Source organism: Phyllostomus discolor, chromosome 2 (genome assembly GCF_004126475.2).
Source record: "Phyllostomus discolor isolate MPI-MPIP mPhyDis1 chromosome 2, mPhyDis1.pri.v3, whole genome shotgun sequence".
NCBI classification, from domain to species: Eukaryota; Metazoa; Chordata; class Mammalia; order Chiroptera; family Phyllostomidae; genus Phyllostomus; species Phyllostomus discolor.
Genome location: NC_040904.2, coordinates 10885876 through 10909452, shown reverse-complemented (window position 1 = coordinate 10909452; position 23577 = coordinate 10885876). Strand labels below are relative to the sequence as shown.

Genomic DNA, 23577 nt, shown 5'->3' with positions numbered 1-23577 from the left:
GAAGGTATGTTCCAAATACCAGAAAAGTCATGGTCGAAACACGTAAGTAAAGATTCAATCTAGAATTCTTCAGTCCAGCATTTGAATGGGATTACTGTTTTTAACAGGATGGTTTACATGGTTCAACCTGAAGAACTGAAAATGGAAATCCCATCCTTCATAAGTAACAGTGGGGCGAGAAGTCGTGTGGTCAGGAAAAGGGGTGTGAACTGTGACGAAGGTAGCTAAGATTCGCCACCTGCTCTTACGACAGGCACGGCCAAATCCCTTCCCACTGGAGCACAGGCCTCGGCAAGTGACCAGCACACCGGACCACTGCTCAAAGCGTCACAGTCATCAGGGAAAGCCTTTTCACTCCGATCTTTTGTTTTTAAATCCTCACCTGCCGGGCTGTTTTTACTGATTTTAGACACAGAGGAGGGGGGAGGAGAGAGAGAGAAGCATTAATTAGTTGCTTCCCCTACATGGCCCAATTGGGATTGAACTCGTAACCTAGACATGTGTCCTGATAGGGGATCAAACCCCCAACCTTTTGGTGTATGGGCCAGTGCTCCAACCGAGACACCTGGACAGGGCAAGCTGTCTTACTTACTTAATTGAAAAGGTTTTTCCCCAAATAACTTATCTTTAACGTGGTCAATGTAACATCTCAATTGCCACCTGAGTAGGAAGCATATAGATATGTTATGGGGACAGTAAACCCAAATCCTACAGAAAAAAGAGCGAGTAAGCCAACAAAGGCCTTGCACGTGTGTGTGTGTCTGTGTCTGCGTGAAGGAGGAGTCCCGTGCACATGTAAACCCCCTACACAGACACACAGACACACAGATACACACATGGGCCTGGGCACCCATACAAATCTGTCCAGAGACACCACCGTGCATGGGTGCTTGTCTCTGCAGACTGGGCCTCTACTGACGGCTACAGCCCAGGTTCCCTTGAAGCCTTGAAGTGGAAAAGCAGCCTGGAAGTACCCCATCTCACCTTTCCCTCCTGCGTGGGGAGGCTTTTGGCACAGAGTCCCTGGTCTGGCTGAAAGACACGTCCCGGGTTGGTGGGGATTCGCTGGTTTCCGGTGGAGTCACCTGTGGCCGTGACCCTGGGAATCCTTCCTCCGGAATTATTCAGCAACAAAGGGATTACGAAAAATGACAAATGCATTTTAGTAGAAAGGCCCATCTACCAAAATTTAAAATGTATAAGCTATAAGAGTCTACATGGCAATTTTGAAACATCTTTAAAGCACCCAAGTTATAGCCTGGGGTGGGGGTTCTCCTCTTCCCAAGTGAGGGGTGGGCTCAAGAGGCAGGAGCAGAAACCCTGGAGATCACCAGGTTTGCCCCGGAGTGGGGAAAACCTTCCTGAAACCTGACCACGCATTCTGATTTCAAAAAGTAACAATTAACACACACAAATCAAAGCTGATTGACTGGCACCAACCTCTGCCCTCCTCCAGGCTCCCGGGCGGCCACATCCTTGTACTGAGTGGGAGTGAGTGCTGTGTCAATGTCCCCCCGGGGCAGCGACCTGCCAAAGGCTGGCGCTTGACGACCTGTGCGCATCCTGCCAGGGGGCAGCAGCACAGACCCTCAGACACGCGGCGTGGCTGAGAGAACCAGCAACAGTGCTCTCGGGGCGAAGACGGGCGGGCTGCAGAGCTCTGCCCCTCTGGAGGGTAAGGACTGCCTTTCTATCAACAGGTTATTAGCAGGTGTGTTCGTCACTCCCACACTTTTCAACCGTTGTGCTCTTATGAACCACTTCTACTCATGAACTGTATTAACCGTGGCTTATTTGTGCTTGTTCCCAACATAAAACCATTTTCCTTCAAAAACATTTCACCTCTGAAGACTGCACTGACTGAATTTACCCATTTCCTAACTGTGCTTCATTCCATCCCCACCAAGCCCTGGAACACCCAGATGTTAATGAAATGCTACAGCAAGTAGAAGAAAGTTTGCAAAGGCAAGGTGGAGGGGTCCCTGGGGGCCCACCTGTGCGGGGTGCTCGGCCTTGCACCAAAGCTCCTTTCCGATCTACTTCTTGCCATTTCTTTACCAAAAAACGTAATCTACAAAAAAAAAGTACCAAATATTGAAAACTAGAACAAAGCAACTGTGACAAAAGCAATGGAAATGCAGATGTGACCAACAGCTGGAATGGTTTCGGCAGCCAACCTCCCCTGGCAGCAGGTCCCGCACACAGACAGGGCAGCCTGCTCACAGGACCCCTACCCCGCCCGCCCACTCCCAGTCCTGGCCCATCCCCAGCCCACTCCCTGGGGAGGCCCTGCCCTTGCCCCAAGCCCCACCTATACTTGGCCTTGCCCACTCCTAGTTGCATCCTGCATTGAGCCTGCCCACTCCCAGACACCCAGCTTGGGGTCTCCCAGACTCCAGTTCAAACTCAGTCTGCAACACCCTGCTCCCTTCCGCTACCAAGGCCACAAGCCAGCGAGCAGAGTGCTGGGGTGATGGGAGTGCAGCGGTGCAGGGGGTCCTAGGCTCTGGTCCCCCACCCGACGCCCTGCAAGGCAGCCCCCCGGGCACCGCTGCCTCTCTGAGCCCTGCCCTCCTACAAGGCATTTTGTGTTAAAAGTGCTGCTGTGCTGAGATGGTCCTCTCTCCTGACAGAAAGGCTGGAGGAGAGTTTGGGTCTGTTTACCTGTCTCCATCCAGCATCTCACTCACTTCCTGGTGCAGGGTAGCTATTCTCACTAAGAGTACAGGATGGGCAGGTGGGTGGGTGGGTGGGTGGATATGAGGACAGCCATGGTCAGAACTTAGAGGTGAGGGGCTGCGTGCCCTGAGGCTGGAGAACTCTCTATGTGGGACTTCCACCGGCTCTGCAGCACAGTCTGGGAGTCAGAGGTGAGGGGCTGCGTGCCCTGAGGCTGGAGGAAGACTCCCTGCGTGGGACTTCCACCCGCTCTGCAGCACAGTCTGGAGAAAGCCAAGGAAACCAAAGCAGTCTATCCCGCAGACGAAGAATAGTATGGCCCAGAGAGGGCACCTCTGCAGGAGCCACGGAGCAGACACAGCTGCACAGTTCTTAGTGGGAAAAATATTTTTAGAAATTTAGCAAAATTTACCATTATAAAGTAAAATGGATTTCATCACTCTTAATTTTGAAATGATCAAAATTCCCAATCACACCAGGGAGTCACATCCCTGTTCCGACGACTCCTTGTGCCTAGAGTGGCTGGGGACAGGGAGCGATGCCTCTGGCTGAGGGTGGGCAGGGCTGGGGCAGGTGGACACAATGGAGGGGGGATGGGGACCCTCCTGCACCCTACAGCACCTCCCCCCACAGGCAAAGACTGGAGTGGCCATACCCTGGGTGAATCACGTTATGTATACATATGCCTTTCTTACATAACACGAATTTGACTAAAACGTGGGAAACTGAAATCTGAAGAAGTGAAATGCAGTTTTAAACTTGATCAGACGTGCCTGTCGTCAGAAGCAATCTGGCAAGAGACCCATTAAGGGGCAAGGTGTTGTTTTGTGATAAAAAGGCACCCTTATATCTTTTCCTTTTGGAAGGTGACAGTTTTGTACACCATGATTCCCTGAAGACAAGTGTCACCTGTATTTTCTTTAAGGCCTCAAGTGTCACTCATCTTAAAAAAGGAATACAGCTGCGGAGTGTCATCGAGACAAAACCCCCAAGCGCCGCAGGGAGCCTCCGGGTACCTGGAGATCGCAATCACCACCCTGACAGCCGTCCGGAACCTGGTGAAAGGCCGGGAGGTGGCGATTTTCTTATCTGCCTTGGAAGGAAACACTCCCAGATGAGCGATCATGGAAAGCGTCTCTTGTTCGGAGTCCTGGAATCCACCGATCAACAGTAAAAGATACTTCTTTTGATAAATCAGAGCTTTTCTAAAGCTCTCTGCTCTCAAATAATGCAGGTACAATTTTTCCATCTAAAAAAAATTGTAAAACTTAATCACAAAGATGTCTCATTGACAAATCTGTACAACATGTTTGCACAATTTTGCTTTAAAAATAACCAGACAACTTCCTCAGCAAATCATTCCAAAAGTCAGCCCTGTACAACATCCATAACCACAAACAACATGCGGTTCGAAGTTCAGTCTTGTTTATTGGACAAAACGTAGGCCGGCCCTTTCCGCAGCATCCCAGCTGCCCCTGTGAAGGTGCCTGACCACCAAGTCAGGTCCCAACTGGAGGGGGGGGGGGTTCCATCACGGGTTCGTGCACACTGTGCGGTGGGCAAGGCGGCAGGAATCCCTGCGAGTGCACACGGAGGCTGGTGCCCATTCCCTAACACGTGTTGTCAAAAACAATGGTGAGTAAACTGCTGGTCTAGGACTTTTCCCGGGATGCGGAAGCTATGACACAGTGACTCAAAGCAGCACACCCCTAATCACCCCTACGAACACAGAAACGTGATGTCTCTGTAGAACGAGACCAATTTCAAATGAAAGTTCTCTTTAACTTCCCTTATTTGTCATGACTTGGCCACTAGAACCAGCATGCGATTTCACTGTGCACAGAGACACATTTGATGGCAGAGGAGGGCCTCTCAGCCATGAGCTGCTCTTACTAGTTCACAAACCAGGAGTTTTTAAAAAGCGTCCCCTGGGAGGGTGGGGGATAAAGAGGCAAAACACAGAGGATGTCTGAGGCAGTGAAACTAACCTGTATAATACTGTAATGGTGAACACGCCATTACACATTACACGTGTGTCCAAACCCAAAGAATGCATGCCACCAGGACAGAGCCTGATGTAACTGTGGATTATGGGAGGTGACAACGCTATCAGTGCAGGGTCACAGACCGTAACGGTGGGCCATCTGGTGGGCACGCTGACAGTGTGAGGTGGGGGCTCAGCGTGTGGGACAGCGAGCATGTGAGAACTCGCTGTACCTTCCCCTCAACCTCGCTGTGAAACTAACTGCTCTAAAGACACAAAGTCTTCCAAACAAGCCAAGAGCAGCACCCCCATTCGATGCCCTCGTGTCGCCACAGAGGTGGCCTCACCTTGCCACTGCTGGTGTTCACTTCCTCCCTGGCGGCTGGTGTGGGCAGTCCCGGGTCTGGAAGTCCTGGTGAGCTCTGCAGGACCGTCCTGTCCCGCCTCCCGGCTGACCTGTCCGACCTCTGCAACAACCGCAGACAGCATGTCTATAGAGCTGTTCTCACGTAAAAACATCTTGAGAAAACTGACCCCTCCCTACCCCAACCCCAGAGAGAGGTCACTTCCAAACACCTCATTCCTTCCCTGGCCATCCTTCCAGGACCTCTGCGGGGAGAGGCCCGCCTCGGGCGGAGGGGAGCTGGGCCCACGCAAGGCTGGGCGCAGGGTCTCCCAGCCTTGCCAGGATGCAGGCCACACCTGTGTCTCCCTTCAGTATCTTTTCAGTGGTGCTCAAGTTGTTTGTGACATTATCAACCAGACAGTTAACACTGGGGTGATTATTACATGTCATTTACTTAAGTGTGACTGCATTACATTTTTATTTTTTATTTCTATTAAAAAGAAAAAGCATGCAAAAGCTTTCAGAGCTAGAACTGCTCTTCTAATTGCTGACTTTGGTGGAAATAACCCCAAGTTCAAAGCTTCAGGCATGTTAAAAGCCCTCATGGCCTCTGGCCCCAGAGATGCTCACCGAAGGAAGACGCAAATACATAGTTCTGCTCTAGTGGCACCAAACCACACACCCGGGGGCCTCCGCAAGGGCCCCGCACGGCAACCATGCACACGGAGGAATGTGCACCCGCAGAGCTCCGCCAGGGAATGTGCTAACAGAAGGAGGGTGATTCTACAGGGAGAGCAACAAGGGGGCACCCACAACAGACAGCCAGGGTCTGCCTGTCACTGAGGCAAAAGAGACCTTGAAGGACTCCCGGGGCCATGCGGTCACGGCCTCTGTCCAGCAGTTTGGAAGAGGAACCAAAGGCAGCCTGGCCATGCCACCCCACCACTGCAGGGCAGGGCTGACAGGAGCGCAGGCCTGGGAGCAGACAATCCTGAGAAGGGATCCCACAAGGCAGGTAAGACTAATGGTTTTCCTGGTTCTAAAACACAGTTGGGCTGTTCCTAGAAAAAATACTCTAGGAACACAAGTCACTTGGACATGGAAGGAGAACACTCCAACATCCCCTTTCAGTCTACCTTTGATTTTCTCACCAAGAATATTCACTTCCTAGTTTCTTTGTCAACTTTCAGAAACGACAGACGCACTCTGCTGGTGACTGCGTTCCAGCCCACGCAGGCCCCACGAGGTGTCCTGAACAACGAACCGCGGAACGCTTTCTGAGCAAGTTCCACAGCAGCGACGGAGCAGTGCGGTGACACGAACGGCAGGCCTCGTCAAAATGGACACATGGGGCCTTCAGGACTCACCCGTCAGAGAACGGGAGTCGTGGGTCCACTCGGTGTCTGGGCCCAACTCCACAGGGACAACGGTCCCTTCACCTTTACCTAACAGAGCTTCTAAGCTGGCAAATCCATAGTCCTCAGCAGACGTCAACACCCCCATCAGTGACACACAGCAGAGGGGAGCTGGGCTGGGTCACAGAAGACTTGAACCCTATCAACCAACTAGACCTAACTGACCTTTACAGGACACGCCACCCGACAGCACTGGAAACATCAAAACCATCACTGAAGCCTTCCAAAAAAGGAAGCACCAGGCCCAGATGGTTTCACTGCTGAATTTTACCACGTACTTAAGAAAGAAAGAAATTCCAGCTCCACATAATCTTTCTCAAAAAACAGAAGATGAGGGAACACATCCCAACTTACTTTATTAGGCCCAAACCAGAGAGACAATATATAAAACTTCACATTAATAGTCCCCCTGAGCCCAGATCAAAAATGCTCAATGAAGTGTTGGCAAAATGGGTCAGGCACTGTCTGAACAAGAACACCACATCATGAAGTGGGTCCTTCCTGAGACCAGGTAGAGTCGGCGTTCAAAACTGATATGATCCCCCATATTAAAACACTTAACAAGGAGGAATGTGCACCCCAGAGCTCCACCAGGGAATGTGCTAACAGAAGGAGAGTGATTCTACAGGGAGGGCAACCAGGGGGCACCCTGGTTGTTGGGGCACCCACAACAGACAGCCACATCATCCTATCAACAGATGCAGGAAAGAACGACCAACTTCAACAGCCTCTCATGACAAAAAGTCTCAGCAAACCAGGAAGAGAAGAGGATTTCCTCCAGCCGCCGAGGGCGCACTGGCCTGCAAGGTGAGGCTGAGGCTCCGCCCCCGGTGGAACGGCTGAGGGTGCGCTCCTCACCACGCCTGCCACCGGTGTCCTGGAAGCCCTGGCCAAACAGGCAGGAAAAAGACATCAAAGTAGTCAAACTGGAAAACAGGAATAAAACTCCCTATTCTGTAGAAAATCCCAGAAAAAGGCTCATAAGGCTAAAGTGAAGCTACTAAGGTTAACCGCAAGTCACAGATCAACCTAGGAACATCAGTCACGTTTCCATACATGAGCCACAAACAATGAGAAAACAAAATGTTTAAAAAGTACCATTTACAACAGCCCACTAGAAAATGGAATATTTAGACATAAATCGACAGCTACATGCATTTAGGAAAAAATTTCCCCCCAAATGTTATGTTAAATGTGAATTATAATTCACATAACAAAACAGAAGTATCCTTTTAAAGTATACAATTCAACTGATTTTTAGTGTACTTACAGGATTGTGTAACATTATGCTATCTAATTTGAGAACACTTTCGTCACCCCCAAAGGCCTGTCCTGTTAGCAGTCACTCTCCAACCCCCTCCGCCACCCCCGACAACCACTAATCTCTTTTCTATCTTAATGGATGTGCCTCCTCTGGACATTTTATATAAATGGGATCATACAATATATAGTCTTTTGTGACTGGCTTCTTACACTTTCAAAGCTCACCGGTACTTTACAATGTGTATCACAGTCCCTTACTCATTTTTATCACTGAATAATATTCCATTTTTGGATATACCATATATTATTTATCCATTCATCTATTAGTGAACATTTGGGCTATTTTACACAATACCAATCAAAATAGCCAACAAGATTCTAAAGTTTATATTGAAGGGTAGAGGAACTAGAACAGCCAAATAATTTGAAAAAGAAGAAAAATTGCGGCATACCCACTACTTGATATGAAAGCATAATAATAACACAAACCTATAGGCAAGTGGTCAAGGACAGACATACAGACCAGTGGATCGGAAGAGAGAGTCCAGACACATATACACAAGTGTTGTTCACTGGTTTCTGACATGGACACAAAGACAATTCAAGGAGAAGGAACAATCATTTCAACAAAGTGTGCCGGAGTAACTGAATATCAACATGCATAAAAATAATCCACCTCTTTCTCAGACCATAAACAAAAATTAACTCAAACTGGATTGTAGATGTCAAAGTAAAAAGTTAAACTATAAAACTGTTGGCATGATCCATGAAAGAACAAATTAATACACAGAACCTCATCTAAATAAAAAATTTTGTTTTGCAAAGGATACTCTACAGAGAAGACATCACAGTTGAAAAAAATGTTAGCAGATCATGTTCTAGCAAAGGCATTTTACCTAGAACATAGAATTCTCAAAACAACAAGGAAACAAACTGTCTGAGTTAAGCAGCAGCCAAGACTTTACCGAAGAAGACACACAGATGCCACTTTACGCCCACCGGCTGCGGAAGGCAACCAAGTGCTAAAACACAGAGTCACTGCGACGCTCACTGTGCGCGGCCCCCTGGACAGCACTGTGGCCTCGTTAACACGGAAGGTAAACACAAACTCTCTGTGAGATGCAGCAAGCCCACAATGGGCATTTACACAGAGAAATAAAACTCATGTCCACACACACCCTGTACACAGTGTTTGTAGGAGTGCTATCCATAACAGTCGGAAACTGGAAGCCCAGACGTCCTTCAGGAGGCGAACAGGTAAACCGAAGCGCATCCATGCCCTGAGTGCAGCTTGGCAGCAGGGAGGAACGAGCTATAGAAATCGACACCCAGGGGGACCTCAAATGCACCACAAAGGAAGTAAAGAGCCGTCAAAGGCTACATGCTGTGGTTCCAACTGACACGGCACTCAGGGAAAGAAAGCCACAGGGAAGGAGGGCAGTCAGAGCCTGCGCCTGCGCCGTGTGAAAACCCAGGTGAGCCCTGAGCAGTGTGGCTCAGTGGGTTGGGTGTTGTCCCACAAAGTGAAAGCTGCTGGTTAGATTCCCAGTCTGGGTACAAGCCTGGGTCATGGGCTCAGTCCCCGGTCGGGGGCACGTGAGAGGCAAACCAATTGATGTCTCTCTCACACATCAATGTCTTTCTCCCTCTCTCTCTCCCAAAATAAGTAAATCTCTAAAACACACACACACAAACCCCTCAAGTGACATCACACCAACAAGGGTTAGATTTTACCAGATATAAATTTAAAATAATTTGTAAAAACTTTCCATTATAAAAAAGGTAAAGCAAATCACAGGCAAAAACCACCTAAAATATAAAAAAGAAAAATTAGGCATTCCAAAAAAAGTCTACTCAACTGCATAAATCAGGAAAATTATCATATAAGTTATTTTCATTAGGTAAAAGTCTAATAAAATCCTAATTTCATCCGACTATTTACTATCGTCAAAAATCTCTTCTATGAACATGTGTCAAACACCATCTCATGACAAGGGCCACGTGTGGCAGCACGTGTGCATGTGTCTGTGTCTGTGAATGAGGCGGATACTTTGCTAAAATGTTCAGTAAGGCACTCTGGCCGCTAGGCAGGAAAAGCCCAGGGCGGCTAACTAAGCAGAACGACACTGCCACCAGCCGACACTGCCACCAGCCATGAGGGACGCCCAGCTCACATCCCGCCCCGCACCCCCGCCCACACCACGGGGGTGTGAATAACATACGCCAAGCGGGCAGCCCTTTAGCAGGTGGTGCTTGAGGGTCTTCTCCAGCCGGGACGTGGCCCGGCACAGCTCTGCCTTCTCCTGGGTCATGGCACCGAGAGCTTTGGTAAGAGAATCATTTTCTTTCAGCAACATGTCCACCAGCTGGACCTGCACCTCTGCTGTCATTTTTTTCTGAGAAAAAGAAAGCAGAAATAAATGCACAAAATATTGTTAAAAGGCATGCACGCTATCTGTTTTTTATCGTTGGTTATTTTTAGGTATGATCATTTTAAATGTTTTTGGGTTCTACAAGAAGCTTGTGGGGCCAGGAAGAGTTGCTCGTCTGTGTGACAGGAAACAAAAAATGTCTTCAAGCCACACCTTTCTCCAGTCCTCTGTGAAACAGACTAGACACGAACTGGGCCGTGAGAAGAAAGTAGATGTGTCAGAGCCAACGCTCTCGGCTGCCGAGAATTCCACTGCGGGCAGCTTAAGGTTCATGGATTCTAAGATGACCCTAAACATGTGGAGGATTTCTTGAGTAATTCCCAAGGTGACCAGGGAACATTGTGTGCCCATCCCTGAGGCCCAGTGAGTGAGTCCCTTAAAACATGCTCGTTATTCTCATGATCAGAGGAACCCCCAGCCTGCGGCGGGCCTGGCACACGAAGGAAGGCATGGTGCCCAACAGACAGGAGGGCAAGGACGCCCTGCACCCACCCACTACCTGTGCTCGACAATCAGTTTAGAGGAAGGATGGGTCAGAAGGTGAGCAGGTCAGAGGTGCTCACCACATGCACACCGCTTTCAGATAGACACCATGATTTCATAATTATCAGAATGCATTTATCAGAAATCCCTCACCTAAAGCAAAACCAAAAGAAACTAAGCAAACAACTAGAACAGGAACAGAACCACAGAAAGGGAGATCACATGGAGGGTTAGCAACAGGGGAGTGGGAGGAGGAGAGAGGGAGAAAAGGTACAGAGAATAAGTAGCATAGATTGTAGGTTGAAAATAGATAGGGGGAGGGTAAGAGTAGTATGGGAAATGTAGAAGCTAAAGAACTTAAAAGTATGACACATGGACATGAACTAAAGGGGGGAATGTGGGTGGGAGCGGGTGTGCAGGGTGGAGGAGAGTGAAGGGGGAAATGGGACAACTGTAATAGTATAATCAGTAAAATATATATATATATATATGAAGAAATTCCTATCAGCAGCCTCCAATGACTTCAGACGCAGCTGGTGGGGAGGGCAGTGCTTCCCTGGCAGCCCAGAGGGTCTGGATCACACAGACTCTCAGCCTGAGTGCCCCAGGAGCAGGCTGGGCTGCAGTACCACAGACCACCGGGCTGGAAGCACTGGGGAAAGCGCAGTGAACGCCTAGCACCTTCCAGGTGTGGGAGGCGGCACTTGCTCGCTCATCCAGACGGCGAACTTTCAAACAGAAGAGGAAGCAATGAGGGAGGAACAACCAGTCACAATAGAAAAGGAGCGGGCCCCAGACGGCTAGAGGAGCCAGGCTGGGGCCACTGGTCTCTCACCTGGAGGACCTGGATTCTCACCTGGGAAAAGGTAGATGTGCCCAGCTTGGACTTGAGGTCCTCTAACGTCCGCAATAAAGATGTCACTGCTCTCTCATTTGATGAGGTCCAATCATTAATTGTCCTGTAAAAATAAACGAACATCTAAAAGGTTCATATGGACCCCAACTGACCATCACCCAATGCCATGCCAGTCACTAGAATGAGGATGAGCTTGTGAGCACCGGGTTTCAGGGAGGACCGCATGTGAACCACCACCAACAGGCTTGTCAAGCACCTCAAGCCGTGCTCTGAATCTGGCCACAGAGGTTGCTGCTGGGAGCACCTCCAGTGACGGAGGCAGCCACGAGGCAGTGCAGCCCTGGGCTGAATAGTCTGTGGGGCTCAGAAAGCTCTGGCCACTAACCACTGGGGCTCCCTCAGCATTTTCGCCTCCTACTGCTGTTTTCTACTGGGATTGTGTCAGTTGTTGGAAGTGGCCCTAAACAAATCTTTGCGGCTCTATAAATTAAACCCAACTATAGACAGGAGAACTGTGTTTGCTTAGTTTCTATGCATAAAGAAAAGGGCAAATGTCAATGATAATTGTTCTGTTTAAACAAAACACCTCAGTCTTGACTCCTCAACCATGAACGCATTCTGGTCGGGTGAACGGCAGGCCCCAGAGCCTTGGGTGAGGCAGACACAGCAGACTCCAGCACCGCTGAGCAGAGGGCCTGCACCCTCCCGATGGTGAACCAAGTAAAAGGGGTGTGGGGAAAACCAATCTAAAAGAAATGTGTTTTTTTTCTGTCACATTATAACATGGAAGAGTGCTGCCCCTAACTCAGTTAAACACATGGAACATGAAACAGAGTCAGTTTCATTAACACATGGACCTGGAACTGCAGACATGCCCAAAGCTTCAGGATTGTTCTTTACATGTCAGGTGCAGGGTCACACAGAACTTGCTGGTACTCCATGACTGACCTGTCTACGGTCTGGTTGACCAAGCTGGTCAGCAGCCCTGCCGTGCAGAGCAGCTGCTGCCGAATTGTCTCCAGGCCCTGCTGCTGCTCTTGGAGATGCTCCAACTCTGGGGACAGGCGTGCCGCCTCCCTGGCCTCCAGCTCCCTTATCTTCCGCTGAAGCTGCTTGACCTTGTGCTCGTGGCGCTGGCGCTGCAATTCTAATTCTCTCTGTTGTCAATGCAGAACAGAAAAGACTATCATACACATTCCAGTAGCCTTGCCCTGCACCACAAGGCTCCCCCAGTGTCGGATCTTGGGGCCGGGCTACTCTGCACACCACCCCCAATGGGCCTTCCACAGGGGGCGTTCCACGTGTGACACGGGTCAGGACAGCTCCTGCCTCAGAGATAGCCCGATCCCACAGAAGAGTCTCAGGGCTGAGGTTTTGTGCTCATTTCTGAGAACAGGCAGACTTTCAGGCCCACGGTAAACGTGGAGCACAAAGAAGAGGGGTCGGATACTGACACGAGCAGGTTGGAGCCTCACAGGCCCAATTTCTGGTCCCCCACCATCGACACATGTGTGTGCACACGTGAATGCATTCCTGTGAACACACATGCACAAACACACAGAAAATACACACACTTATGCACACCACGAAGCTGGGGGCGCCATGGGGCCTCAGGAGGTGGAGACCCGCCACTGGTAGAACGCTCTCCACCAAGGAGGTGCCAGGAGAAGTCAGCCAGCAAGGATGCACTCCCTGCCCAGCATGCAGGGCCTGAATCTCCACAGGGAGAAGGGCTAACCCCTCGGGTGGAAAGCAGAGCGAGCAGAGGCAGTGGGGCAAGAAAAGAAGAGCACAGGGTGGCAGGGCTTCCTCGTGGAAAAGAAAAGTCCACAGGGAGATGCGCAGACAAGGCTCTGCCCGGCTGAGACAGAACCCAGAGGATCCTCCAGCTGCACAGTCCCTGAACGGCATGGACCACAGGCCAAGGCCATGGGGTTTACAGGCTCACCCTTCCAGTGCATCACAAAGGATAGTTACACTTTTCTGTAATTATGTCATTTAGCAATCATGTTACCACTGTTTTGCCCCCCCCACCCAAAATCGAAATTCACCAAGGCCCATACATGGGCTTAATCCCACTCGCCTCCACAAAACATCTGGGGGTGCCTCCTGCCCACCGTGCCTCCTGGCCACACTGCAACACCTCCAAACTACTCCAGTTTCCAGGACGTCCAATGATAAAACATTATAACTATTTTAAAGTGTGTTTAACACAGTAAAAAATATTAATCATCCCAACACACACTACAGCATGGTGAACCTTGGAAACATCATGAAAGAAGCCAGACACAAAAGGCCACTAACTGTATGATTCCGTTGATAAATGTCCAGAAGGGGCACATCCAGAGACGGAAAGTAGATCAGTGGTTGCCAGGGGCTGGGACAGGGAAATGGGGAGTGACTGCTCATGGGGACAAATTTCCATGTTGGAGTGATGAGCAAGTTTTTTTTTTTAAGATTTTATTTATTTATTTTTAGAGAGGGGAAGAGAGGGAGAAAGGGAGGGAGAGAAACCTCGGTTGTCTCTTACTCGTTCCATCCTAGGGACCTGGCCCCCACCCAGGAATATGTCCCAACTGGGAATTGAACTGGCGAGTGACCCTTTGGTTCGCAGGCTGGTGCTCAAGCCACTGAGCCACATCAGACAGGGCATGAGCATGTTTCAAAGTTGATTGTTGTGACAAGTTGCACAACTCTTTGAAAATACCAAAAACCATTAATGCTGCCATTTATATTGGTGAACTCAATGGTATAAATAGTATCTCAGTAAAGCTATTAAAAACAGTAGTCCCTTCCCTCATATTAACTTACACAACTAATTTTATAGAATTTGGAATATGGTTTATCCTTATAACATTTAGAAATCTAGGGTTTTGTCCTTACAAACACATATTCATTTCTCAACTATTTCATGGCAGGTTAACCACTAAAAAGACCAGGCCATTAGTTTCCATTGTGCATTTTAAAATAACTTTTAATAATTTGCAAAAACAGAAACTATAAAAAAGTATTTTTTCCAAATACTTAAAAATATTTTTAAAGGGGTCAAAATAAATGTCAATTCATGACTAGACGTGGGATATAATTTCCTCAGAAACAAAGGCTTTTTTGGTTGATATAAAATGTACCTAAAATTAAGGCCCATCACAAAAATAAAAGAGGGAACACTTCCCAGCCCATCCTGCAAGATTCAAATCATCCTTATATCAAAACCAAAGATACCACAAGGAACCTGCAGACCAATGTCCCTACTGAGCACAGATGTGAAATCCTTAGCAAAACACTAACAAACTGAATCCAGCACCATAGTGAAAAGAATTACACACCAAACTCAAGTGGGTTTCGTCCCAAGGAATGCAAGGATGGCCTGGCCTGACATGAAAATCAATGTAATACACCATACCAATAAAGTAAAAAGCAATAGGTCTCAAAAGACACCAAAAAGCAAATCTAATACTCTCATGATTACAAATAATAAAGACTGAAAGAACTAGGAATAGAAGAGAATTTCCTTGGATAAAGGCATCTCAAAAATCCCACAGCTCCCATCGTACTTAAAGGTCAAGTCTGCCTGCCTGCTCTACAATCAGGAAGAAGGCTCAGTGTCTCCTCACCACTCCCATCAATGCCGCACCGCAGGCTCTGGCCAGGACAGTCAGGTAGGAAGAGGAAATAAAGACACCAAATAGAAAAGGAGGAAGTAAAACTGCCTGTGCGCAGATGACGTGATCTTGTACGTGGACAATCCCAAAGAAGCCATTTAAAACTACTGTGATGAACAAACAGGTGCAGCCAGGTTGAGGGGCACAAAGATCAACATACAAAAGTCAACTGGGATGCTGTACACCAGCAACGCACAGTCTGAGGTAAAACTAAGAAAATAATTCTATTTACGGCAGCAACAAAAATAACAACATACTCAGGAATAAATTGAATGCTACTGCAAAGCTTATCACTGAAAGTTACAAAACATTGTTGACATAAATTAAAGACCCACATAAACAGAGAGACCTTCCAATTTCACAAGTGGGAAGACTGAACATAGGTGACAATATTCCTCAGAGTGATCTACAGAGTCACGAGTCCATGCACTGCCTGTTGAAATCTCAATGGCCTTTTTTACAGAAACAAAACCGCCAACCGTCCAATGCGCAGGGAACTGTTGGGCCCTCACATACAACCAACCATGAAAGAGTACGAAGGGATATGCACTTCCTGCCTTCCAACCTTGTCACAGAGCTGCCGTAGTCACTGCTTCCAGAACAAGACCATATAGGCCAGCTAAACAGAAGGGGCCAGAATACACCACCCCCAATCCTGTGGGTCGTCCTAACCCTACCAACTTGACTGCTAGGTGCTGACATTGGCCAAGGGCGGCTCTCACCAGTTTCTCCTTGTCTCTCTGCCACTTCTTCCACTTGTCCGTGTGTGCCCGGCTCTGCCTTGTCTCCACTCTTCTCCTCGTGTCCTTGAATCCTTGTTCTGCCAGCCTCGAGTGTAACTGCTCTAACTCTGCCTGCAGCCTTGTGGGCTTCTCCCTCTCCCTGTCCTGATCACAGCTCAGCTTTGGCTTGGGGGTCCGCAGGGCCTGCACAGTGGACCTCTGCCTGGAACTCACCTCCTTTTCTCTCTCGAGCTCTGCACAGCGCTTCTGCACCTCAGCCTCCAGCTGCTGCTGGGCGTGCACAGCGTGCTGCTGCACTTTTTCTAATGCTGCCTGAAGCTCCGCCACCCGGGTGGTCTCATCCTTCAGTTTCCGCAGCAGAGCACGGTGCGCCTGTGTCTCCTGGTGAGCACAGGCCTCCTGCGCCCGACGGCTCAGCTGCTCTGTCAGAACACGCTCATGCTGCAAGGCCTCGGACAGCTCTAGTGAGCGGCCTTGCACAGTCTCCAGGTTCTGGTGTAGCTTGGAGACCCGGCTCCGTTCCTGCGCCAATAGCGCCTCACAGCGCGAGGACTCAATCTGCAGTTCCTTCTGAAGGTTATCCTTCGCCGTCTGCTCGTGTTTTAAAGCTACACAGAGTTGATTATTCTCAGCATATTGCTTCTCCAAAGATATTCTCAATTCCTAGATGGGAAATATAAGAAAATTAAATAAGGAGAAAAGTATCTAAACAGTTTTCTCGCCCAAGTTTCTGTTTCTATCCTTCAACCAGCAATTACACATTTACCCTAGGATGAAAAAGCATGTGCAGCTGACCCTTCAACCATGTGGATGTTAGCGGTGGTGACTTCTATTGAAGTCAGAAATCTGCATGTAACTACAGCCGGCCCTCTGCATATGGTGATTCCCAACTGTGAAGATGATCCTTGGAACAAGGCAGGTCTGAAGTGCCCCAGTCAAATGAAGAGTGGTCAACTGCAAGAATCCACATATAAGTGGACCCATGCAATTCAAACCCGTGTTGTTCAAGGGTCAACTGTATAATTTTTGTTACCTTTCTGAGTAAACGCACACACACATCCTGGGTTCATCTCCCCCTCCTTAGAATCACAACACCCAGGACACCAGAAGACACACAGATGGTGTTTGCACTGAGCCATAATCTGTGTTACTGAAAGACAGCTTCACTCTAGCAGGGGAACTGATGGTCAGTTTGCCCAGAACTACGGAACACCTGCTGGAAACGCGGTCACCAAGCTGCCAAACAAAACACTGACTCACACACGTCACGCATCATGCACAGGAGCTGGGTGGCTGCCAATTATCTGAGTCCGCGCCTCATGCAGGACAGTAAAATGAGGAAGCTGCGTCTACACTGCAGAAGCAAGCTCTCAGAGACGGGACCATGAGTGGCACGATGCCAGCATCAAGGTCATCACAGCCTGTCACTTCAAAGCTGCCGAGTGTTTTACCCAAAGATGCATCCCTACCTCACTGTCTCAAAACCCTATCACCAGGGCTCGCTGTCCCCAGCAAGAATAAAGCCCGCATCAAAGAGAACGGCCTCCCAGCTCCCATCCCTGGCTAGTGTGGTGACTAGGCCAGCGCTGGTCCCCTCACCTCCAAGGCCTGGGAGTTCTGGCCCTCCTTCTGCAGGTGCTGCAGCTGCTCCTGTTCCAGCTGGCTCTGCAGGGCATGCTCCTTCTCACGCTCCTTCTCTAGCTCCTGAAGTGTGGCCTTCAGGTCCTTCTCCTTGCTGTCCAGTATGGACCTGTCCAAGGAAAGAGGCTGTCATGCCCGACGTTGCACAATGCTCGAAAGGGACATGAGCCAGTCCCTAAGTGCCAGGGACTTCCAGGATGAGGCAGGTGGGCCCTGTTGCTTCCTCGTTATCTGCACATGTGCTCAGTCCCACCTTCCTGTTCTAAACCCGTGGGAGGAGGGAGCCTTTGCCCACCACCTCCTGAGCACACCACACAAGTCATGGCACCAAGGCTCTGTTACTACATTTGCCAAGAAAGATGTGGTGAGAACCACGTAACTTCCATTTATTCTTCAACAAAAGGTCTGGTGACAGCCTGGGGGCTAGCGGGTTGCACATCACAAAGGCAGTGCCATACCTCAGTTGGAGAACCTCCTTCTGCACGTCATCGAGGGACTTCAGCAACCTCTCGTTGTCCTGTTTACACTCACATAACTCAGATTTCAAAGCTTTGACTGTGTTCTGCTCCACCACCAGCAGCTTTCGGACATTATTTGCTTTCTCTTGCTCTTCATTGAGGGTTTTTTGTAGATCACTTGCTATACATTTTTCCTGCTCAACCTTATATGCCAGCAACTCAACTAAGAAAGGGGTTACAAAACATAAAATAGCATTACTCTTGGGTCCAAAGAGAGTTGTACTGGTGATTTAATTACACATAACCCAGTAAGGGGAAGGGGAGAATGAAGTTTCTGTAACTTAAAAACCACTGCTTCTGATGGAGCCAGGACGCCAGGGACACACTGCTGCTGCCTGTTGCTGGTTGCTCCATCATGCTGGGCACCGGGGCTGGCCCTATGGGCTGGGGGCACCCACAGACTCTTGGGCAGAGAGCGTGCATGACTCACACGGGCCATGCAGGCCACATGAACACAATATGGCTCCTCAGAGTGGGCCACATGCCCTCTCGGTCCCTGCAGCAGTTCAGATTTGGTGTCTCCCTGGAGGCAGAGTTTAGAGCTAAGGTGAGATGGACTGCATGTGGGAGGCCGCTCAGAGCCCATGCTGCCTGATGCAGAATAGCTAGTGTGACCATCCCTGTGGTCATTCTAAAATGCCATCTCACCTGCCACTCCTATGCTAAGTGCCTCCCAACAGAGACAATTCCAGCCCAGATGGCTTCCCTGGACAATTCTCTCAAAACTTAAGGAAGACATAAACCCAGTTCTATAAAAACTCCTCAGAAAACAGAAGGGGAGCAGACATATGACAATCCTCCTTGAAGCTGGCACTACTCCAATACCAAAACCAGACTACAGACTAGTATCCCTCACGAATGCAGATGTAAAATGTTAGCAAAACCAGTCCAGAAATGTACAAAGGATAATGCATCACGATGAGAAGTCACAACCATAATGTAAGGCTGCTCCCCTAGACAGACTTGGCTGGCCATCATTAAGCTCCCAACCCTAGGAAGAGAAGGGATTTGCCAGAGCTGACACAGGGCATCTGTGAGGACCAGAGTTAATGTCCTCTTGAAGGGTAAGACATGGAGTGCTTCCCCTGCAGCCAGGAGCTGCGCCAGGCACTCCCTTCACGGCATGCCCAAGGGCCTGACCAATGGTCCGCAAGAGAAGGGGGCAGATGGAAAAATAAAGTTTTTTTATTCACAAGTGATTTGAGTGTCTATATTAAAAAAAAAAAACGAAAAACCCCCACAACAAACCCAAAGACTCTAAATGTACAAACTACAACAGCAACTTCAGCCCAGTTCAAGCTCTAGGGACTCTCCCAGACGGGCTCCCACTGGTGCCCAGCACACCTACTCAGACACCAGGTCCCTCACCACCTGCAGGTGCTCTGAGTTGTTTTCACTCCGAGTTCTTATGAACCGAGAAATACTGCAGCCACAGTGTTCTGATGATGAGGCCGCCAGTCCCTGCACTCAGGGACCTGAAGAAACCAGGGCATCACTACTCCCACCAGATCCAGCTCTGAAGAGTCCCGAGGGCCTTCGCTAATCTGTATGCCACCTCACCCACCAGGTGAACCTCAGCTGGGCATGTGTCTCAGGGCTGGGACTTGAGGGGCTGCACCTACCCTGCCTGCGCAGTTGGTGCTCTTGCTGGCTCCCGCGGGCCTCTGTAGCGGTCAGCGCTGCGCACAGCTGCTGCAGCTTCTCCTGGTTTTGCAAGTGTGTCAGCCGCAGTTGGGCTCGCAGGGCCTGGATCTCAGACAGCAAGCTGCTCCTGTCGGACTGACGTAGGTGCTCCAAGGACTTCTCCTGCAGGTCCCCCTGGAACCGGGCGAAGGAGAGACAACAGTCAGATAGGAAGGATCTACAGGGTAGAGGAGCCCACCCACATGGGGAAAGAGGATCAGAAGGGAGCATGTCCCAAGTGCTGGTGGCTTCTGGCAGGATCAGCCCACCCTCTGCACATTCAAGCCGCCAGTGTTGCTGGTATAAGATGCTGACTCTGAATGTACTCGCCAAGGATGAGGGACCCTCCCCCACAGTACCTTGTCTTAGTCTCCAGGCCTGGTCTGTGCCCAGACTGCTGTGACCTGCTGCGTACCCTATGTCTGGACTTGTGCCCTCTACTACAAGGGAATCAGTAGCAACACAACTCCCAAGGCCTTCACAGCGCCAATACCCCCTAGCCTCCAACCCTGGGCTCAGTGCTCACAACCTGGGGCTGGGTAGCCTGGAAATGCTTTTGCTTTCAAGGAAAGGCCAGTTATTTCTAGAACAGCATATCGAAGAGGATAGGGGCACATGACTTTCCTTCCACGCTGTAGCATTCATGCAGAAACATGCAGTGTTATACTTGGTCTGAAACCCTGTCACTGGTATTCTCCCAGGTCGAGTGAGACTGGGGTAAGCATTGAGGTCACCCAGGCCCAAGCCCACCTGCTCCTGGACCACCTTCTGCAGCTTCTCCACCAGGGCGCCATGGGCCCTGGGGCCAGAGTCACAGAGTTGTGGCTGCAGCTCCATCGTCAGCATCTCCCGCTCCTTTTCAAATGCCTCCTGGACCACCTGCAGGAATTCTCCTCTCCAGTCGAGGCAGGTATCAGAAGGTTCCTGAAACTGGAACAAGAAGCTTGGCGTTTACACTGATGCAACTGCAGGTTAGAAAAGGAGCCACCCTGACAGGAGAGGAGACACATGAGCACCCAGGGCCGTCCAGGGCACAAAAGGGCTGCCATCTGAACAGAGAAGAAACCACTGAAGATGGTGAAAACAAGGTCAAGCAAAGTCTGTAGGCAAACCGCTTTTTCCAACTCAATGCCTTGGGTCTGGGGTAGGCCCAAAGCTGAAAGTGCCGTTGGGTGTGTGTACACGTGCCGGTGCACATGACTGCACAGGGTGTGGGCATAGCACCCTCAAGCCACCTGCTCTGGTCCCTCTCCTGCAGGTCCAGCCTGGGGTCCTGCCCACTGCTCCCTCCAAAGCCCATGGCAGGTTGGCTCCCTTTGGACATGGTTCATATTCAGCCCTCACCTCTGCACTGCCCCCTCTCCTGGCCACTCTGGCTGCTTGACTGCAGACAGACTGGACTCTGTGGGCTCAGGCCTGGCCCCCAGACCCCCCTTCTGAAGGCCTCTGCTGCCCTACAGGGCTTAGAATAGGCAAGCACATGGCTGGTGCCCAGGAATGCGAGTGAGAGGGTAGCCGGTCAAGAGCATGGGCTTCCTGCCACTACTGACCACCACCTGTTCCCTATTCCAGCTTATTTAGCAAAACAATTCCCTCACATTGGTCCAAGCCCACTGCTTTTCTTCTCTTACATAAACACCTCTGTACCTTCTCTCCCTGTTGGGGTGTTGAGGTCATGTGCCCCCTCAGAGCTGGCACTGTCTCCAATAGGCCCTGGCCCCCCCTCAGGAAGCGCTTGATGGGGGCGCCTGGCTCGCCCTTGCTCAGCACACTGGGGTATCCGTGGTATTCGGACAGGGCCAGGATGTGGTGGCTCTCGTCATACACCATCTGCAGCAAAGCCTACAACAGGACAAGCATTTCAGAAAGAAGGAAAGGCAGCCAGAAAGCCCTCATCTATTCACTGTCCTGCCCTCGCTGTGAACGCTCACTGGGGCTGGCTGCACGGCACTCGCATGGCCTCTGCACCAAAGAGCATGGCCTGCTGTTCTATGAGGTTTTCAAGCCGTCCTCCCTGGTAACTGAGACAGTAGGAAACTGCTTTCAAAAGAGCAACTTTCTGTATAAGCCACTCAAAGGACGACCCCCACGATTTAGCTATGCCACCTGTTCCTGCACAGTGGACACCGTCCCTCCCCTAAGCCTAAGAGAAGTTCAGGGCAGGGCCTCAGGCCAACTTCCATGGACGGGTCATGGAGACCCCATGCACTTTCCTGGCTCTCTGGGACTGCAGCTGCCACTCTACAAGGAGGCCTCATGGGAAGTGTGTACACATGTCCCAAGTGATGGGTGATGCCTCAGGGGACAAGGTGCCTACAGATGGCACCAGGCCAGCTACTGACCACTTTGGCCCTCCAGTGCCCCAAGACATGGGGTGCAGAGAAACAGTCCCTGATGTGCTGTGTCTGAGTCCCTGCCTGCAGGATCTGTGAGCACAGCAGTCGGTCCTCTAATATAGAGCAATGGGAAACTGGGATGCGCACAGTGGCCACCTGTGTCCTGCCCAAAGAGGCTGAGGAGGAAGGTGGCTTCCTAGAGCCATCCTCATGGAGAAGCTGGTGTTAGGAACTGCATGCTCCTCACTTACATGAAGCATAAAGGCGGGACAGAGCTGAAGCTGAGCTGTCTAAGCAGAGCGTGATCCTTGTGTGATGCTCAGAGCCGATGGTGCAGTTACAGAGGGGGCCAGAGATGGGCCCACCACTGCCCCGTGCCCTGCTCCCACTGCCCATTACCTTGACCTGCTTCGGGTGGACTTCCTTCTCCTTCATGGCTTCCAGTGGCTGTTGGGAGCTTCCTGAGACGGGGGACAGCATTGCAGGACTGGCACTGGGAGCTTCAAGCCCTCTCGATCCTGGGTTTAGTATGTCTCCACAGCCAGGGCCATTACCTAAAAACACACCACCATGTCAGGGTCTGAAACTGTGGTTCTCTGAGGGGCACTCCTATGGCTGCTCTGCAGGGCGCAAAAGGGTGTCGGACCCCCCACCGGCTTGTGAGGCTGGGCCCCCAAACACCCAGAGAGCTATGGCTGCGATCCTCTTCCTGAAGAAAGATCAATGAACCGCAAATACAGTAAAAATATTTTTATAAAAACATAAGATGAGGACTATGTGCATTAAGAAAAAGTGTACTTTGCATGTTTAAAATGTTAATATTCATGATTTTAACATAAACCTTACAGATATTTCAGTCATTTTTACACAGATGTGGATGTGTTTTCCTCGTCCCCGAAAGACAGAACCAACCTGCAAGACTGTGCAGAAGCAGTGCTGCAGCCAACAGACACACACAGACCCGAGGAGGGGCAAAGACAGGGCAAGACCTCAGCCCTCGAGAACAGAGGCAGAGGGTGGGAGGACCGGAAGCGAAAGATGCTAACGGCAAGGACAGGGTGAGCACGTGGGCAAGCAGCGGATGTCTGGTCACACAGAGGTGAACGTGCCTGGCCAGGGCGGGGTGGAGGAAGGGGTAGAACAGCCCTAAAACCAGACAGCAGGACTGGGGAACCCTGAACCAGGTCTAGAATTAGGGGCTCTAGGAACCTCTGTCTAATGTGACGGGGAGGCAGGGGGGCTTCAATCAGAATTCAAAACCTATCAGAAGAGGGTAGGCTCCGATCCACTCCTAGGCCCTGCAGTCTCTCAGCCCCATGGCTGGAAGCATGTGCTGTGGAAAATAGCGGGGACGCCCGATGGAGAAGCAGCCGCAGATCTTTTGGCTGCTCCTTCCCACCAGCACCGAGCTCAGGGCAGGATGAAGATCGGGGGGCTGTTAGCAAGGCCCCTCGGCACTGAGCTTCCAGAAAGCCGTTCAGGCTGAGTAGCCCAGGATCTCAAACAGGCCAAGGAATGTTCACACACAATACGGAG

The 23577-nt window shown here is 50.3% G+C and overlaps 1 protein-coding gene across 6 annotated transcripts in view; it reads right to left on the bottom strand.

Moving 5' to 3' along the window:
- The window catches only part of PCNT (pericentrin), a 104075-nt gene that overhangs the window by 1948 nt on the left and 78550 nt on the right, over window positions 1-23577 (bottom strand). For 4 of the 6 annotated variants that reach the window (XM_036017533.1, XM_036017532.1, XM_036017531.1 and 1 more), the window contains 14 exons: window positions 22441-22595; window positions 21353-21547; window positions 20456-20635; window positions 19645-19840; window positions 17963-18185; window positions 17463-17613; window positions 15843-16526; window positions 12407-12615; window positions 11459-11561; window positions 9910-10083; window positions 5011-5130; window positions 3696-3928; window positions 1995-2071; window positions 985-1108 (listed from right to left, as the gene is read on the bottom strand). In XM_036017533.1, coding sequence (XP_035873426.1) covers window positions 985-1108; window positions 1995-2071; window positions 3696-3928; window positions 5011-5130; window positions 9910-10083; window positions 11459-11561; window positions 12407-12615; window positions 15843-16526; window positions 17463-17613; window positions 17963-18185; window positions 19645-19840; window positions 20456-20635; window positions 21353-21547; window positions 22441-22595 — 2824 coding nt within the window. The remainder of the gene's footprint in view (window positions 1-984; window positions 1109-1994; window positions 2072-3695; window positions 3929-5010; window positions 5131-9909; window positions 10084-11458; window positions 11562-12406; window positions 12616-15842; window positions 16527-17462; window positions 17614-17962; window positions 18186-19644; window positions 19841-20455; window positions 20636-21352; window positions 21548-22440; window positions 22596-23577) is intronic. The other 2 variants (XM_036017535.1, XM_028503089.2) reach the window with 1 other exon arrangement.